Source organism: Triturus cristatus, chromosome 4_1, assembly GCF_964204655.1.
Source record: "Triturus cristatus chromosome 4_1, aTriCri1.1, whole genome shotgun sequence".
Classification (NCBI taxonomy): Eukaryota; Metazoa; Chordata; class Amphibia; order Caudata; family Salamandridae; genus Triturus; species Triturus cristatus.
The window spans coordinates 1,101,202,847-1,101,223,402 of record NC_140585.1 but is presented as its reverse complement, the minus strand read 5'-3'; the positions used below and the strand labels follow the sequence as shown (position 1 = coordinate 1,101,223,402).

The following is a 20,556-nucleotide window of genomic DNA, read 5'->3' as shown; positions in this document are numbered from 1 at the left end:
CTGGTTCTGGCTCAGCTCAAGGTCCTGTGGGATCATTCTGTCAAAAATGAGTCAAACTTCTCTATCGCTTCTGCAGCTCAACCTCAATCACCCAGCACCCACCATGTCTGATGAGGTGCTGCCCAGTGCTGCACTGTTTGTTTTGCAGATGGGCTGATAGTGAAGCTGCTGCAGAGTGCTGTGAAAGTGTTCACAGAGGGGTACTATGAACAGCCAATTCTGAATATAAGGTGGCTTTTCAGACAAGAATAAGAGAAGGAATTTGTTTTTCTGAGATACAGTTTTAAAGCAAGTGAATGCCTGCTATTTGCTAGGACTTCAGAGCTACCTTCTGTGTTAGGCTGATTAGACACTCAGGGGTATAGCTGGGTGTCATAGGCATATTGATAAATGGAGATGGTAAAGATAGTAGCTAGAGGGTCCATATATAGGTTAAATGGGTGAGGTGAGAACATGGAACAATGTGGCACTCCGTATTTCACTGGAAGCTAAAATTATGAATGCAACCTTATTGCCACCTGCTGAGGCAGCGAGGACATAACAAGGGAGATGGCCTTCAACAACCGGTATAGCCAGAGGCAGAAAGACTACAAGGATAAAAGAACATTCCAACAACTGAGGGTAGAATGTTCTAAACTAAAAAGGGCGAAACAGAAAGTCAAATATTGGGATGTTGGAGCAGAAGGCTTATACCAGCCATTACAAGCCCTGAGCCACATCATTGTCTTCAATGGAACGCCCAACATTCCAATGTTCTAATGTAAGTTAAGTTTCATGAATTGAGATTTTGAAGAAAGTAATGAATTAAACCAGCTCGATACTGTCCCTTCTATTCTCATTAACTTTAGTGATGATCGATAGTCTAGCATATTGAATACTGCAGAGAGGTCTAAAAGAACCATTAGGCATGCATATTGATCATCTATGATTTTAGTGCATCCGTTATTTAAATAATGGGTGTTTCTCTACTACATTTACAGTAAAATATAGATTGAAAAAGATTCAGAAGGATTTTATTTGTGATCTGTTTTAGTACTTGGAATGCAACAGCTCTTTCGATTATATTTTCCATGAATCGTATTTTAGTGACTGGTCTGAAGGTTTCCTGAGTTCAGAATGTGTTTCTTGAGGAGTGGAGTGACTGGGTGGGTTTCAGAGCTATCAATGTTTCAGTTGCTAATCTAACTGTTAACGGCATTGACTACTACAAATATAAAACCACAAATGTACTAATTTCTTACACTCAGATGCTTGCTTTGTAAATTGCAGGCTACTGTACACTATAAAACGTTTGATGCACTTTGTTAATAACTCTCTTTAAAGTACTCTAACATCCTCAGGGATGATATCTGTGGTATAGAAAAACTTGAATAAATACATGAATTAATTGAAAAGGGTCTGTAGTGAGACCTATGCTACCCCTGGCAGTTTGGTGAGTTGACGTCTAAGGATAACTTGCCATTTTGTTCACACTAGTTAGCCTCCAGTAACCACAGGTTCAACCATAAATGTGGTTTTGCTGAATCTTGATGTGTGCATTTCTCAGCAAGAGATGAACAAGTCAGGCTTAACGTCTGTACCTATGTGCTTTGTGACACCGACCTTGAAAACCTTTAATTTTATATCAATAATTATGCACAAATGACTGGATGCAGGTAACTGAAGGTTTCTCATCTGTGTACAAGGTATGAGCAAGGGAAATCAGCTTTACATTTAGGATTTGTGCCAGGCTGAGGTTCTGTAGGGGGCAACTACATAGGCTACTGAGCGTTCTAAATGAGAAATGATTGGGGTCAGTAAGAGTGAGCATTCAAGCTACACAAAGGGCTATTCTCAAAGGTAACACTTGTGAGTACGTTATTTACCATTCACGAGTATAAAGTTACTCAAAAGTGTAATTTGTGAGTGTAAATTACTGCTGCCAAACAGGAGCTGTAGTAAATCCAGTCTCATCCATGGCCAACCATTAATACTGCAACACCCTCCAATGAAAATAATGTAGGCATTGCCTTGTGTACCAACTATAACTGAATAGAAAATAATGTTAAATTAAAATAATTCAGTTTGAATATTTTAACATATATATAAAATTAACCTAGTAGTAAAAAATATATATATAATAAAAAATAAATATACTTTTATGATAACGTATTTTAACAACTTTTTTAAATTTAAAAATTGTGACATTTTTCATAATAATTAAACTATTTTAAATTAATTCCATGCATAACTTTTTGTAAATTCTTATAACATGATAAATAACTATAAACATTTCAAACTAGGTGAGATCTTTGCTTTTAAAAAATCTTTAAAATAATATTCATTTAATTTATATTCATTATTAATTATTTATATAATATTTTTGATACTTTTCCTTATACTTTACCATAGGGAGATCTCTTTCAGTGGTGGAGATCTCGCTATGGTAAAGTGTTGTAGGGAAAAGTAAAAAAGTTTATTAAACTTGAAAACAATTACTGAACCTATTTTTACGTTAAATATTAACTTAAAGTAAGGTTATATATTTATTTTAAATTTAGAACAAAATAAAAGAATACGCCAGCTCTGCCACTTTAATTTTAATAAAAAAATGTAACTAGCTTAAATATATCAAAGTAAATTAAAAACTAAATCCCCAACTAAATTAAAATACGCATACATGTTCTATATAAAATTAATTATACACAAGTTATTATATCTTAATAAATATTGTTACATATTTTAAAATACAATAATAAATATACCGTATTTTTAGATATTTTTCGCATTGAATAAAATTTATTTATATTTTTATCTATTTTGAATAAATACATGTAATTTAAAAAAAAGTTTTATTATGGGGCTTAACTTTGTCTCTACCTCCATTATTTTCTAAGGGAGGGTGTTACAGTACCAGTAGCTGGCCATTTCTGGTACTAGATTTACTCTAGCTCTCAGATGGAGTACATTTACTATGGTTTTGGGTCCTTTTTTGCGGTAGTTATTTTAGAAGTTTAGTTTGTTACTCTTCTGTAGGCGGGACCATGCCCCTCCCTAAATCCCCTACATAGACCTCTTAAACCACTCCCACTTAGTAGTAAGTATGCCTTGTTTTCCAGCCATTCCTTCCAGTCCCTGCCACTTTTACTATTAGATAGTAAATGTACATGTGCGAGAATCAACCTATAGGAAAGATAGGAGTGGTGGGGGGTGAAGATTCACACTCGCTGGTTTGTGAAATGCATTTTGTACAAAGTAAGTAGTACTATTGTAATACTACTTTACGTACTACAAAATGCAGGTTAACAATTATGCCCCACAGTCTGCAACAGACTCTCTGGATGGACATTGTCAGGCAGTCAAAGTTTAGATTTAAGAGAGGCTGTGGGACTGATCAAAAGGCATCAAAATCTTTGATTTGACTACAGCAGAGAACAATAAAGCAGCACAATAACAATCCATATCAGATAAATAAAAACCATCAATACTAAGGCAAGAAACTTTCAAATAATTTAACAAGCCTGTATAAAAATTGAGGACTCGCTTGCAGAGTTGATGTCATATTTTATAAACCGAGAATACATTTAAAAAAATCTGCATTGTGTTTTTAAGGCAATACAGATAAAAACACATGGTTACAGTCCTGGATATTACTTATTCAAAAGGATAAATATGTTCTGCTTCGATAGTACCTGCACAGGCTCCCATATCTAAGTATACAAAAAAGTAGTGGATGGAATGCCTGAATTAATCACAGTCACTGGTAATTACTCAAAGTTCCATCCTAGTCTATCATTAGTGTACACACCATGTCACCTCCATTTGGACCCAGCCATATGCAAATCAGTCTTGACCCTGCTCCAATGGGATCAGTCCAGCCCGAACTGCCAGGCCACGTCCTCTCTGAACTGGAACACAAAGTGTAACACAAGGCAGGGACTTGCGCTTGCTTGCTTTACACCAGATTTACCAAGCCTCGCTGGGGGGGCCTTGCTTGGCTTTGTACAACTGAATCTAAGTTTTATGTCGCCCTGCATGGCCTTGCACGGTGCAAAGGTGACACAAAACTATGATAAATCAGGCTCTAGGTGTTTAACGAGTTCGCGCCCTAAGGATTTATAGTGGTACCCAAATCCCTCTGTGCATGAGCGGGTGGATTATCCCATTACAGGATCATGTGGTGAGCAAAACGTAGGTCGAAGGAAAGAAAAGATCCTTTCTAAGTAAGAATATGATTTCACAATTTTACAATAACTGGGTGCAGTGCAAGAAGCAATCCCAGTAACAACAAAATATTAATGTCCAACTAAGCGTTGTGTGTAGATAAGATTTAAAAAACAAACTCATATATATGTATATATATAAAACTAAAGCCCAAACCGCTGAATGGATTTACACCACATTTGGTCCTGAAAGAGTGCTTTTTGTGATTTGGTATAAATCCGTTTAGTAGTTATTGGGCAATTAATGCTCAAAAACTTTGTATATCTAGGAACGGGGAGCCTCCATGGATCCTGACAGATCTCAACTATAACTTGCACCCTCTGCACTGCTAATTGCCCCACATTTTACATCTTCTATGACACCACTGAAAATATCTCTACAACATTTGCAGTGAAATTATAATGAGAAAACTGTGCATGGCGTGGGTGCGAGTTACAGTTACCTTAGGGCACGAGTTATAGATGCATATATATATATATAGTTACTTGAGATAACTAGAACTATCACTGCTAAGTCTGAGGGGTTCTAGAGTTCAAAATATTACGTTGTTACTGAATATTTCAACTAACTATTACATTACTTTAACCTTTGTTTTTTCAGTAATATATGTTATAAACAGTTCATATAAAAGATCTGTACAACATTGCACCCCAAACTACATAGTAACAAACATAATACTGCTATGCAAAAGGCTACTTCTAGTGAGGTCGTGGATGCAATCAGAGTAGAAAGAAAAAAGACAATATGGTATGACAACCAGCGTCATCGCTTTGCAAACTGTTCAAAGACTGTAAAGCTCAGGTTGTGCCATAAATGGAGAAAGCAAAGAGCAAATGCAAGCAATATCAAACGGTATAAACACGTATATAACAGCTAATGTTCATGAAGCCATACCATAGAGACATAATGTATCAAGATGGACCTATTCAATGATGATCCAAACCCAAATGTTTGCAAGCACCAACATTGAACAGCCGAAAGAAATCAGAATAGTTTCAACAGTGCCAAGAGTGCTTGCAAATCACGGGGACCGTGGCTTGACTTTCATGCCTATAAGCAATGGCAACTGTCTTGAAATGGACCACATAGGTCTCTGGATCCTGCTACCTTGCAAGCTACCTGGGAATGGTTCCTGTGGTTGGCAAGGTCACAGGAGCAGGTGTTTAAAAATGAGTGCTTATTTGGAGTTTTACTGTTTCCCTCTTTTTTTTTCCTTCTGGTTTACAGGATGGCTCTCAAAGGCTTAGTTTTTTGAATATTTTTGTTTTGTTTAATTTTGATGAAATGTTTCCTGATGTGGCTGTTCTGATTGATATAATGCTTTTGTATAATTGTGTATCCCATTCATTTTAATGTTTTGCTGTATAGTTTGAAGGGGTTTCACCCAAAATAAACATGAATGATTAATTGACTGAAGGGAACAAGGAGAAATGGATAAAAATATGAAACATTGGAGCCATTGTGTTATGGTGACATGGTTGAGTTACCACCACTCAGATACACGTGCTTAATCAGTCTCTTATGCAGACTGCTATCTTCACTAGTGAGTTCTTTAGAAGCTCAGACAATGTAAGCAAACATCGGTGTCCAACAAGTTTGAATTCTCAGCAGCCCACCTGTCTTTTGGTGCGGAATAGACTTGGCTGTGGATATCTTTAGGATATTTTGGTGGGCAGAACTTCTTCGGCTTTCTGGAATCCACCACATTGGACAATGCAGGCAAATGTAGCATGGTAGGACAACAGAGCTTCAGAAGGACCTTGGCTTAGATCCAGACCCAAGAAGTATGCAGCACTCTGTCTCCACATGCTGGATACAATTCTACAAGACGAGGCCTCTGCCAGGAACATTTCAGTAAGCTGCCGTAGAACTCAAGCTTATATTCCCAAAGGTGGGCACTTGCTAGAAGTCTAGTGCCCAGTAATAATAAATGTTTTCTTACAATTTTAAAGTGTGAGCTAAACAGGCTGGGGTCAGTTTCATTAGGTCAGATTCAACTGATGAACACGAATGTTCACAAAGTGTTATGCCGGCTATGACTACTTGTAATGTTTGCTAACATTTTATGAAAAAAACAAATATGTATATAACGTCTCCACATTGTTTGCTCTTTCGTCACTTGAATAAAAATGTGTCTCATCTTCAGGTATTGAATTCAGGATATAAATTATGTGTACACAAATAGGCCCTATCTTCCTGTGCCTGGTGGCTTCAGTATTCTGGGGAGGCTAGTAGCCTCTCACCAAAGTGCTCCTGGGTACCACTAAAAACTAAGGGGCCTATTACGATGGCGGGCGGACTTTGTCCACGATCCGCCCGCCACCGTACTGACCGACCGCCATAGGTGCAGCGGTCCCGCCATGGAAATTAGGATGCCACCGCTACGGTGGTGGTGGCATCCCACATATATTGCATTGTGGTGGGCGGTGCTGTAAGCAGCACCCGCCACAATGCAATATATGCATGTCGTGCATTTGCATGCACAATGTGGCAGACACTGCGCAGTGCCTGCCAAATTGTGCATGCAAATGAAGGTGGGTACCATGGGTACCCCAAAGTGCACCCCCAACCCCTGGGGGCCCGCAACGGGCCCCTGAAAACAAACTCCGCCTGGCTTTCCATGGTGGGGTCTCCGCCATAGAACGCCCAGCACCGCCGCCCATCCTAATATGGATGGTGGTGTCTTGCAGACACCACCACCCTTTTGAAGCCCTTTTCCTCACGGTCGCTTGTCTGACCGGCGGAAAACCGGCGGACGATCTTTCCGTCCTCCGGGGTCCCCACCGCCATCGTAATTTGGCAGGGAGAAATGGTAGGCGGGTGGTGGGAAATGGCTGGCGGATCGCCACCGCCAGACGGGTGGTGGCGAGCCGCCCGTTATCATAATGGACCCCTTAGAATCAACAACCATCAGCCACGTCTTGGTCGAAACATCTGACCAGAAAACCCCCGTTGGACTAGCTGTAGGGAGTCTGGTGAAAATCTCCTTTCTTAAGGCTCACCCACAGAAGGACCCTGAGGGAACAAACCTGAAGAGTAGGTGGTCTGTAGGAATTAGGGGTTCCTCAAACTGACTTTTGATTGTGATAGACTAACAAGATATTACAAGAATGAGAAACAATTATCAATTCAGACCTTGTTACACCCAACCTATGCTGTTCATTGATGCAAAGACACTTCCTCAGAGGTCAGAAATGAGATGCAGATTCCTGAAAATGCATAACTCGCAAGTCGAGAGACAGAAACACAGTGTTATACAGTTCAATGTTTGCGGTGAAAGACCATGGACGTCATTTAGGGAGAGCCAGTGGTCAAAGCTGCAACCCATGCCGAGCACTTCCTTTGCGACCCCAGCCCTCAAAGGTGGCAAAAGCAGTGTGAAGGAATTAGGTAAACAATCTCTTTATGAGCACTGTTACAATCTGCTGCTTTCCCCGCGATTCAAATCTTTAAAATAAGTAGATTCACCAGAGGAATAGCACTCTTCTGAATAAACCAAAAAGTGAAAGAAAAGCGCACATTGTTGACCAACTTCTGTTTATTCATTGTGAATACATGAGAAAAATATTAGAACCATACCTCCAGGTTTGTTCTTAGTAATAGGGATCAAGTGATCATAAATGAAAAATGGTTTAACAGTCATAGGAATACTGTAAACCAATACACCAACAGTCTTTGTTTTGTAGAACAATATCCTCCACTAAAAACGAAAAGAAATAAATGTGTAATGGTAACATGTCAGAATTCCAATTAGAATACAGCTGCAAACATAGACATGTATGTGTGTTAGTAACTGCTGTGTTGTATTAACCGTGCACTTATCATGGGGTTCTTAACCTCAGGGGTAAAGATCATATTATGTCACTTCCTATGATTTCACTGAGATCAAAGGATTTGTGATGTCACTTCTGCTACCACTAGCATTTTGGTGAACCAACGTCTATGGGGAATACGCCCTGGTCTCACCGTGTAGAATAGGATTCTAAAACGATTCCTTCTGAATATACTTCTACAGTGTGTTCATAAGGTAAATGAATGCACCACCACCAGTGGACACAAAAGGAGCCGTGTTGCAGCTGGGTTCTACAAATATATCACTTTTTGGGGGTGGCAAGGAGCACCATAGGCTAAAAGCATATTTGCCAGTATACAGTTGATGTTCCTGGCTGTATATTGACGTCAGCACTGTCAGTTGTTATGACTGTGAAAACCAGGTATAATGGGTTGTACCATTCTTTTTGTAATCAAGGGTAGCTATATGTATGCAAATTATACTTTCCCAGCTGCTTTTGAAAACACAAATAATTAGAAATTATTATGATTTCCAGAATTGGAAGATGGACAGAAAAATGGCATGGTCAGCGAACGCACAGAAGCCTTCACTACGGCAAGGAACCTTCTGGCATCTGGAGCAGATGCCATTGAGCGGATTATGTCTTCTTATAAGGAGGTACTGTGCAGGCGTAATGCTTCTGGTGATCAGCTTGAGCTAAACATGATCGTCGTGTTATATGCCCGGTCCAGTCCTATGGTCCTACAGTGGTCTTATGCAGCGCCATTTGTGATATCCGAGTTTCATTCAAGGTCATCTAATTATCCGCACTGGGATTCTGATTATAGTTATATTTGGTTAAGGGTTGAGCAAAGTGAACTTAGTGTTTGAATAAACATATGGCGAAAAGGTATATGTTAGGAATGCCTTATCCTACTTTAAAAAAGTGGTAAAGAAACTGCCTTGAAAGTTGGAGAAATCTGTGAAAAGGACATTGCTTTGAGAACTAAAAAAGATGTGTACAAAATTGTGAACATATCATTGTTCCTCAGATACCGAATACGTTTAACATTAAAGCAATGAAAACTTTGAGCAAAATGCAGCATCGTGTGCTGGAGATGATGGTCATTTACTCACTGAAGTCTCTTGGTTTCGTTCATGGTGGCATGGGGTTATTGTTGGGTTATATGTATCAGTGGGAGAAGCAGATTCACCTCTTAAGGCTAGGGAATACACATTCCTTCATTTCATTGATGACCGGTCTTTTTAAGGTCACTCCTGACTTGCCTCGGTAAGCAGACAATTCTTGGAGTGAGATGTGCCATTATTTGTATTAAAGGTATGTCCTCTGTTTCTCATTCTTTTTTTTGTTTTATACTCTTTTTTCACCATACATTACCATAGGCATTTCCAACAGTGCACAGGAAGGCAAAGACAGTACCTCATCAATGAAATTGTACAGGGTCTTGTCAGGCAGCGGAGACCCCCAATACCACTCAGACGCCCAAGCTCATTCCTCTGAACTTTTGCCAGGGTGTCCATATCTTTTCCCACTTCTTAGCACGCCCCCTACTTTTGTAGACCTTTTCTTCAGCCCGCAGGCACCAATCTAGGTCCCTTTGCCAGTCCTCCAGCATCGGAGGTAGCGGCGCTCCTCATCCCCTGGCAAAGTTTCTCTTTGCTATACCTGCAGCCAATGCCAACCATATTCCCTTGTGTCTGGACCAGTCCAAGTCACCTTTTATCATCAGAAGCAACCATTTCGGTTCCAGTGGGACCTCCCTCCCCACCACCCTAGACATGGTGTCCGTGACTTTGTGCCAGTATCTAGCAATAACTGGGCATTCTCACAAAATGTGCATAAATGTTCCCTCGCCCTGGCATCCCCGTACACAACGCTGTAGGGGTCTTGCTCGATGTATATAAGTGGGTCCTTGGGTAGTCGGTGCGGTGAAGTATCTTGAGTTGCACTAATCTAAATCTGGAGCGGACTGCTATTTCTCTTGGACTATGAATTGCTTCTTGCCAGTCCTCATCATCAATGGGTCCCAGGTCTTCCACCCAGGTGTCTCGGAGGACCCCCAAGGGATCAGGCACGTTATTTATCAGCTTGCGGTAGACCGTAGACTATGGTCGGCTTTTCCTTGATTGGGTCCAGTCTCTGTTTCTCATTCTTCAGCTCGTGGCACGTCCTTCTCACTGGGGAAAGGGAACAAAAGATCCCTGTCATAGGACTGAGGATATTCCGAAAACCGAGTTCATGCGCCCATTTGTTCTCACTTCCTTGTCTTTCGTTGTCCGCTTTGTATTTGTTTTACATTGTTTCTCTTCAGAAACCATTTTACTTGTGTGTACAATTTTGTGTCGTCATTCTCCTCTGCACTTTGCAATGGACAGCAGTCTTTCTCTTTCAAACTCCTAGTTGTCCCATCTAATTATCCTTCCATTCCTGAAATTGCTTAATTATATTCTGCATTGCAGTATCATACCAGGGGCTGTCTTCCAGAGCAACCTTATATTGAGACATCTGGTGGAGCATGTCTCCCCTAGTCTTGATGTTGCATGAATGAGAAGCAGAAAGCAAGAAAACTGGATTGTTATCAGTTCTTTGTGTCTGGAGACCAGTGCTTTCTTGGCACTTGGATAGAAATACATTCTTTCAGTCAGAAACTGAGCTCCTCGGGTAGCCTTTCTACTGCTAGAGACTCCAACATGAAGTCTTTCTTTCATGAAGAACTGCAGCCTCAGAAGAATTTAGTAGTTGCATCTATGAGGTACACACTACTGAGGTACCGGAGTAGAAATCTGCCTCTAACCCTGTTCAGTGCCTGTACTGTGCCACTCATGCATGGAGCTGGACATGCAGCGAAGTGTAGTATTTGTTTCTCCTAAAAGGGTAAGAAAGAAGATTCAGATGCCTCTATATGCCACAGAAATGTCAGTTACAACAAAGGTGTCAAAGATAGGATTTGAGAGGGGGATTTTGGCGACCATTGAGTTAATGTCCTGTGAGTTGCAAAGAAATCCTAGAGGGCGGGAGGTGTGGGACAGCTTCAACAGTGAACGTAGCTGGCGATGGTCCAGAATTTGGTCAAAGGGATTGGTATTTTTATTTTTTTTATGGATGCTGAGAGTCTTAACGGACATGATGCATAGTGTTGAGCAGATAGTAGACCGCGATAGAACCCAGATACACAAGAGGAAGGGCAGCACACTTTCTGAGCTACAAATCCCACAGACATGGTGTAGGCAGGGAGAACTAGTAGTTCTGGTTTCCTACGTGCTGAGAGTAGTGTGCCAGGATTCACTACATGTGAGGGATTTCCAGCCCACATCGTAAGATGATCTATGGACCTTTTGGGGATTCCGGTTGCATTTTCAGGCAGTGTTCAGTAGGAATTCAAACTGGCACTGCCTGTAACTCTTCCCCCCCGAATTCTTCACCTCTGCAGCAGGAGGATGCACTTATATTCATGGGGTAAAGTCAGGGCCGGACTGGCTACCGGGCGTTTTGGTGTGCTGCCAAGCTGGGGGCTGATTTCGTTGATGGGGACCTGCGTGTGCTTAAAACCATTTGTTTTGCTTTGTTTAGTTAATAGCACACGCAGGCCCACATCAACGAAATCAGCCCCCACCGCAGTGAAATCAGCCCCAGCTTGGCAACACACTAAAACGCCCAGTTGCCAGTCCGGCCCTGGGTAAAGTCCCTTCAAGATCATGGATACATGTTTCTCTGAATTGTTTGTGGGGCAGAGGACATTCTCCATGCCTCTATGGTTTGCCAAAACGCTGTTTGTGTCAGTGGCTCTATTTCCAGTGCCTCAGACTCCTCTGCAATAAATGCCTTCTGTGCTCCAAAATATATGGCCTTTTTATGGACCTTTGATTCCCAGAGACGACATAGTTCATTGTTGCTGACAAAGACCCTGAGATGTTGCCCCCTGAAAATTGACACGACTTGCCAGAGACTTCAGGGATTTCATGGGCTTTTTCTGTTTACCCTTCTGCCCCTCAAACACGCATGGATGCAGACCAAGAAAAGCAGGTGTTCAACACACATCAGTGTTTCTTCAGCTGTGTCAATTATACCAAGATAACTGAAAAATGGAAGGGGCAAGAATCCTCCCAAATGGTGAAATGGGTTCTAGCTCTAGATCCCCCCACCAGAAAGAAACAGACGTTCAAAGTGCCATCCTGGGCATTTTAAAAATATTTAGATGTTATTGAGGTCAGGTCAAGGTACAATATATATAGATGCTCATTCGTGGTGATAGTTTTTGAATGCACCCAGCCATTTGTAAAATCTTACGTAGTTTTTGCTTTTCCAGCTTGGGTTGTCGACCTGGTGATCCCAGAAGAATAAACCATTGAGTGGATAAAAAAGGAAGCACAGAAGACCTAAAGTTGAGACCTTTTCAGACAAGACTGGGGCTCAGGATTGTAAGAAGCAGTACCAATTCTGGGTTGAATTTCCTGATCCCCAAGATACATCATTGCGTATATCACATTGACAAAGTCTCTTTTTATGTGCAATCTTGAAAAATGTTTTCAGTTGTTCTTAGACAGGGTCTCTGATTCAGAACCCCTCCTGCCCTTGTATCTTTGTTGAACATTCTCACAATCATCTGGCCTCTTAGACCTCGGGCTGAGGTTAGGAATTGTAGTGGCACATGGCAAGAGAACCATATCATGACTGACAATACTAAGTGAACAAACAAGGCTAAGCATCTCTCCTGCTCTATAAGAAGGTGTTAAATATGTGTTGTTTGACAGCAAGTCAAGGTATCTCTCTTTCTGCTACTCATCCAGCAAGGACTCCCAATATACAGGAGGAAAAGATAATCAAGCTGTGATTTGCACCCTATGAATGAGGCCTACATATCAATGCATTAGATCAACAATTTTAAGAGTAGGATCAGCTCTCGGGGTCCACGTCATTCAGGAGGAGCCCAGGAAGTATATCAGTGACACGTCCTCGAGCAGGAAAGACTGTTCTGCCTCAGTTGACACCACACAGTTCTCTGTGCCAAATCTTTCTGATTCCTCGTACATGTTCTACTAGGTTCTGTGTCATGGCAAGGCATGGAAACAAATGAAGAAAACGTGTCAATGCAACTAACTTGAGAAGCTGCAAGGCCCAGTTGCCTTGAGCAAAACAAATAGTGTTGGGAACTAAAAGGGTAAAAAAAAAACATTAAAAAAGCAGCTCCAGCAGTAGACAAGAGAAGCCACCAGGAGCGGCAAATAAATATAAGGCACCCAAAGGTGAAAAAGATTTTTAGAAATGTTGATTGTCATGTTAGGGTCAGGTTTGCCAGAGAGTGCTGACAACGATAAATCAATGACAAAAACAGGTTGATAAAAATGAGTTCTAGTGTAGTGATGAGAAGCTGCTAGGGGGTTAAATTAATGGTAGAAGCTCTGGGACCAGGCGGCAGTGTGGAAAAGCTACCGGCAGCTGAAAGGTAAAACACACACATGATCGTGACAGCAATGAGGTGAAGCTGCTGCGAGGTTAAAGTTTTTTTATTTTTTATTTAAAGGCTTTGCTCAAGTGGCAAGAAGGAAGAGAAGCCTCAAAGATCTGGAAAAAAGGATATATATAAGTCGGGGCACTGTCATTGTTATCTCCGCCTGACCCGCTTAATTGTGTAGTGTTCTCTCTTCCGTACATTTTATTATCCAGAGAAAGTGCTTAATTACAGGACAATTAGAACTAACGTTAGCTCCAGGCACACAGTGTAAACAGTAAGTAACATTATCTGTATTTTCAAACTTAAGGTATTCATTTAGTGATGTGTTAATTACAGCGAGTGCTTCCTTGCAGTTATGTTTACTAAAGCGCAGAGTGCTGTGGGACACTGTTTACTCGTGGTTGTCTTAGCAATACACTATGGAGGCGTGCTGTATCTAGAAAAAGGGAGTATTTACGTTCAGCTGTAATGTAAATAGGCTATACATGTTTTAGGTGCTCTAATCACATAGCTATAATTTGTTGAATCAAAAAGTATTAGCTACTTTAAAATGTTGTTTTCGTGGACGTGGTAGTATCAGAAGTGACATCATGCACCTCTAGCGACATCACAGTTGACACTTTGACAATAGCTTGACCCCTTAATATCCTATTTCCTGCTGACGAGTCGGTGGAAGGGCATAGAGCGGAAACTAGACAGAGTGAACTGGGTCGCTGCCTTCTTTACTTTGGTTGAGACCGGTGTTACTAAAGGACTGGTCTGGGGTGAGGGGCATAACTCAAGCCATTGTTGCTCAGGGGCCCCAACACATCAGTGGCCCCAACCCTCCAGGGTGCACCCATTCAGTCCAAGACCAAGGAATGTATGGGCACACATGCCTACATTTCAGAACAGAAAAGTGGGAGGTTTTACAAATGTATTTCCCTGCCTTTGATTTCTATTGAAGCAGAGGCAATTTGAGGCGGGAGACAGCTAAAAAAAAAAAAACACTTTTGGTTTAACAATAATAGGGTCTCCCGCCAGAATCGGGTCTATCGGCATGTATGTATGCGATATATGGGCGACTCATGGGGTAGCAGCACGTACGTCATTTAGGTGTCGCCAGGTGTTGCAGCTGCGACAATTGGCTGGCCCTTTGCGACCTCTGGCCCCAGAGAGGGCAGAGGCAAAACCAAGAACAGAAGGTAAAAGGTGCTGTGATGCACACTGTTTACTTTCTCCAACTCTGGCTGTGAACTTAGGCATTCAATTTAAAGTACAGAGCAGTGCAATGTAAACTCTGTTGAATAACATTTCAAAATTAAATAAGAAATTTTCATTTTAAACAAGATGTTGCAGATTTTTATTATTGTGAACATATAGAAAATGTGCTGTAATGAATCACATTAAATTACCTTACCTTTCAAGTGATGCTAACCAAATGCATTAACAATGCTAAGGAAAAAATAATGTGGATAATATTGTTTACATTAGACTGCATAAAGAAATGCAGGTGGACAAAAACACATTTTGTCTTTAAATCTCTTTGTGCTTCTTTTTGTAACTTTCCAAAACAATGTAAGCTTAAGGTATAGCCTAAGGCAACTATTAAATTGGGAGTTTGAGGTAGACATAATTTGGCTTCCCATTGTTAGTTAGTGTTTTAGTGGCAGTATATTTCCTTCTTCTAAAAACACATAGGGGGCAAGTTATTATTTCATACAACACAACACAGCAAGGGAATTTAATGTGCTGTGTTGCGTGAAACGGAGAGAGAGGAAATGCTCTATATTTGCAAAGATATGGAGTGTTTCTGCTCTCTCCTTGCACTGGTGCACTATGTGCTGTCTAGTGCTAACACTGGCACCTTTACACCATGACACAATGGTGGCTGCATTAGGGGCAGGATTATTTTTGTGCAGAAACGTTTCACCTTCCTGCACAAAAACAACCTCCTGCAGAAAAACAACCCTTAGAGGAATATTACTCTTACACTATGTGCTGCATAATGCAGCACATATGTAAAGAGGAAGTAACGAAGATAAATTTAGATATTTCTCCTTGTTACATCCCTGTTCTGTAGGTGCACCCTTTTGGCACAAACCCAGGTTTACGTGTCTTTGAAAATCTGAGGTTGTGCCAGAATTCATGGGTGGATGAATGGGAACGCCCATGCTCCACCCATGTAATGCCTACCAGATGCAAAGTAATGTGAGACAATGTTATGTGCTGTGTTGCATTAATTTGTATTTACTAAACTATGCAAAGTCACACAAAGTAGCTTTGCGTGGGTTAATGAATGCCAAAAATGATTTTGCGTTTGGACTGCACCACAAAGTGAATCAACCCTAACTCAAAATCATAGTAAATGTAGGCCCTTATTTTTTGTGCAATAAAAAAATTGAAATATGTAATGTTCCTATCCTCAGAACTTCATTTTAAATGTAAGTGGTATATAAAATGTACATTTATTTATATTAGTACCTTGTGTTATAATATAATTGTGCATTTAAGAGTCTCTTAACTTCAGCAGTATAAGCTATTGTGATGTAATCGAGATTAATGTAATGTGACATAATTTCCTTGGAGGATTCGGTGTTAGATCATATGATGTCACTTCCTGTGATGGCATTGGGTCAAAGGGAAGTCATATGATCTCACTTCCTTAACACCTGAAATTTTGGTAAATTGACGCCCATGTGTAGCAGTTGCTATCTTGACATGTCGTTGCTCTTTAGCACCCTCTTTCTCTTTGAAACAGACTAGTGCCGGTTAGTGCTGATTAATACCACCTTATCTCTTATATCAGAACAGGAGAAGCTTGTTTTAAAAGGCGAGGGTGGTGTTTCAAAGAAAGAGAATATGTTATTGCACTAGACTGAATGGCCAGGGACTCCACTTTCAAGTCCTGGTATGGATGTTCAGAGAAAGCATTACAAACCCCTAGTGAATTTGAATACTTCTGTAGAGTGCAGCAGTCTGTCTCCTTTAGGTGGATGCACTTGCTTTATTATTGAGAGGTTAGACTTCATATTGCTTGGTAATACCTGATCTATTTCCGCAGGTCACAGAATTGGCTGGCTACACAGCTCGAGTGTACAATATGTTTTTAGTCTTCAATGAAGTACAGAGAGGGATATACAAGAGAGCTGCTATTGAAGAATCCGACAAGGAATCAAAGAATGAAGGCAGAGCAGACCTGCACATTGATGGGCCTTTAGAAATTAAAGGTAAGCAATTATAACAAGTTGTGCCTGACAATCCATTGTTTTACTATGTTCGTCATTCTACGGGATTAGCCCAATACAGGGATCCTCTGATGACATTAGAGGTCATCAGTGATACAATCAACGATGTCATTTAATGTCTCCTAAGTGATGTAATATTTGAGGTCGTACACAGTGCATCGTGGGCATGCAATTATAGTTATCTCAGTAAAACATAACTGGTAAATTTCAGTGTTTTGTTTTTCTTTGTAAATGTTGGTTTTTATCTTATTTCATCACCTAACTTTACCTTTTTCTTTTTTGTGTGAATTTCTAGGATGCTTTTTTAACATAAACTAGACTTGTATACCTAAGTATGATGTCACTCCAACCTTTGTTTTTGCATTGAATTGCTCTTTTTCTTTTAATATAAGGTAAGATCTTTTTACCATACCTAACTATAATGTCCCTTTAACCTTTGGTTTTTAAAGTGAATTTCAGTTTTTTTAATCATATCCAGGCAACTAACATGATTTCGGCCATATGCAGAGGGGGTTTGACTGCTGCATTCAACACCGGCCTGCAGCCACCCCGCTGTGCACGGCAGTAGTGCAAAGTGGTGGGTTGGCTGCAGGGCCTTGGTCTGGACAGGCCCACCAACCCGCTAGACACCTGCATTTCTCTTCACTCGCCCTCACACACCCCCTGCATCCGTCGCAGCCGCAGGGGTAGCCGATCCCTCTCCTACATCACTGCCAAGACTCATAACTACCTTCTCCTCCAGCTACGTACTGCCCCCTTGCTGACAGACTTCAGAAAGAGACTCAAGACCTGGCTTTTCAATGGAGACATATCACCTAGATACCAATAGGGGTGATAGTGCTGCACTCTACAAATGCTGATTGATTGATTGACCTCCCCACAAACAGGCAACTCTAATGTACACACGGTCTTTGGCTGTAAACGGCAGGGGGTTGGCATCAGGGCTTGGCCTTTGTCCACACCCTACATCCAACCCTCCATGAGCAGCCAACCCCCTGACTATGGCCAACTCCACTGTGGGTAGCCAACACCCAATGCAGACATCTAAAGGGGAAGTTTGTGTGGTGCTTCCTATGGGAGACCGTGATACCACTTAGGATGTCCATGCTGGATCCCGCAAGACTACTTCGGTACTTCATGTGAGGGCCACGCAGGTTCCCTCAGGAATACTGTGGGACCTATGACATGAACATTTTTTTTTTTTTATAACCAACTTTGTATTTATCAAGGATGAGGTTAGTTGGGGTACACAGCTACGCGCCTACAACCATCATGGCCGGCAGCGAATAGAGTACAATACCAGCAAATTGGATCAGCACAACAGATCATGTCCCAGCCACCTCCTCGCACAGTCCCACAATATACTCCAAGGCCGGGGTCCACCCCTCATCCTCTGGACCCTACACCCCTCCATTGCCCTGGCTTTGGCTCTCTGAGATGGGCCTGCAATCCTATCCCATCCACTGCACCCCAGCCCAATCCAGCTCACCCAGTGTGACCGCTACCCCAGGTCTCTGCCCCCCGCCACGCTCCCTAGGAAGCGGGGCGGACAGAGCGGGCGCAGCCGGTGATGTATCCTAGCCTCTAGCCTAGGCCCAGGGAGCGGGGCCAGCAGTGCCCAGCTCTAAATCCAGTGTTTGCCATTACCCTGCCCAGGACAAGGATTCATTGCTCTCGAAAGCAAGCCTACAGTCGGGTCGCGTGCCCCAGGCGGGGCACGTAGTGCATTTTAGTGTCCCCAGCCGGACTCGCCTTATGCAGGAGTACTGGGCCAAATGTCGCGGCATGCTGTGGCGCTAATTCGCTACCCCATGGCTTAACCTCTATAGGTCCAGAACAAAGGACGGATAAAACAAGCGAAGGGGGGAAAAGAAGAAAAGAAGAAAAAAAAGAAAAGGGGAGGGCGGGGGGAGGGGAGGGGAGGCGGGGCGCCGCAGGCCAGGGAGGGGAATCTAGTGGGTTCAACAAATCTCGCTTGAGCAGAACCGACTGTCACCCGGGCCCCCCAGCACCCCGAGGTAATGTGCGCCCGTGCAGTGAGGAGGCAAGACCCTGTCATGTTCGCCAAGAGTTAGGAGCCCTCCGGCGGGAAAAGCATCGGCTCCACAGACCGCGCGAGTAGTCCCGGGGTCATCGGGCATACCACATTGTCAAACAGCTTGAGGGCTCGCAGTCGTGGCGGTTGCAATCGTGCATGCTCTATCCTACCCAAGTGTTCCACCAAGGGACTCCAGAGAGCCCGGAATCTAGTCTCCCGAAGCTGTAGGCGGGCCGTGAGCAGTTCCATTGCCACCACCTGCCAGAGGCGGGTGAACCACACATTGACGGAAGGTGTCTCTGCTTTCTTCCAGTATACCGCCACTGTTTGCTTTGCTGCACCCAACATATGGAGGCTCAAATGCCAATCTCGACCCGTCCTGGCCCGCCGTGACGTTGGCCGCAAGCCCAAGATGATCGTGAGCGGGTCCTCCGGCAAGGGGTAACCCAGCACTCGTTTGATGTGACTGAGGACTTCCTTCCAAAAGGTAGTCACACGCGGGCACGTCCACCAAACGTGAATGAAGTCCCCCAACGCCTGCGTGCAACGCCAACAGAGCGGGGATGCCTTAGGGAACATCTTCTGGAGACGGACGGGGGTGTAGTACCACTGGGTCATCACCTTGTAGGCCGACTCCTGCTGGGGGATGCTGCGGAAGGTCCTGGGGATATCGCTCCAAAGTCTTACCCACTGCGCAGGGGTAATCCCGGAGTCGGAGAGGTTCTGCCATCGGACCTGGTACGGGTGGATACCCGATGACTGGGCGTGTTGAAGCACCTTATAGATGCGGGAAATAAGGCCCCCATACGCACCAAACGTGCGCGCCAAATGCTCGAACGGGGTAAGAGGCCGGGTGGCCGCCTGGGCCATCGAGGAGCCCTGTACCCAGTGCCGAAGCTGCGTGTATTGGAATTTGTCCTTGCCCGTCAGTCCAAAGTCCCGTTGGCATTGCGGGAAGGATTTGAATTCCCCCCCCCACAAAGAGGTCCCGGATCGTCCTGCATCCGCTTTCCGTCCAGTTCTCAAAATAGGGTGGGTGACAGGCCGGCGGGAACTGCGGATTGCGAGCTATGGGAGTGTGCGGCGAGGGGAAGGTGGTGAGGCCCCTGCGAACCGCCACCTTGTCCCAGATCTCCAAAACCGTCCTAGTGGGGACCGCCATGTACGCGCTGCGGTGGCGCGCTGCCCGAGGCAGCCAGGCGTGATCCCACAGCGGGCGACAGGAAACTGCCCTATCCATATGGAACCAGATTTTCTCGCTTTCCCACGCCCCCAATTCCAAAATGTAGCGGAGGTGCGAGGCCCAGTAGTACTCCAATAGGTTGGGGCAGCCTAGACCACCCCTATCACGGGGAAGCTTCAGAATTTTGTTAGAAAACCGCGGTTTCTTACCCCCCCAGATAAAGGATACCAGGTCCCGCTGTAGCCCTTGAATACAGTGTTCCGGAATGGGAGTCGGTAGGGTCTGGAACAAGTAGAGAATTTTCGGCAAAACGGACATCTTAATCGCATTCAGGCGACCGAGCCAGGAGAGCGGCAGGGTTCTCCAGGTGCGCAAATCCTCTAAAACCTGAGGCACGCTCGTAGGCCTGAAGCAACGAATGCGCCGCCGGGAGCGAGGTGGAGGGAGCAGACAGCGTGAGGAGCATATCGTCGGCGAAGAGCGCGATCTTGTGGTCTCGGCCCCGGAAGGAAATGCCCGTGGCCTCCGGAGATTGGCGAAGGAGAATAGCAAGGGGCTCCACTATTAAAGCGAAGAGCAGGGGTGACAGGGGGCATCCCTGCCGAGTACCCCTGCAGATGGGGAAGGGCTGCGTAAGCTGGCCGTTCACTCGCACACTA

At 43.3% G+C, this 20,556-nt stretch overlaps 1 protein-coding gene across 1 annotated transcript in view; it reads left to right on the top strand.

Moving 5' to 3' along the window:
• Nucleotides 1–20,556, top strand: part of ABCD2 (ATP binding cassette subfamily D member 2) — a 165,660-nt gene that overhangs the window by 36,734 nt on the left and 108,370 nt on the right. Inside the window, exons 3-4 of the mRNA XM_085654102.1 lie at nucleotides 8,532–8,653; nucleotides 16,493–16,658. Of these exons, the coding sequence (XP_085510228.1) occupies nucleotides 8,532–8,653; nucleotides 16,493–16,658 (288 nt within the window). The remainder of the gene's footprint in view (nucleotides 1–8,531; nucleotides 8,654–16,492; nucleotides 16,659–20,556) is intronic.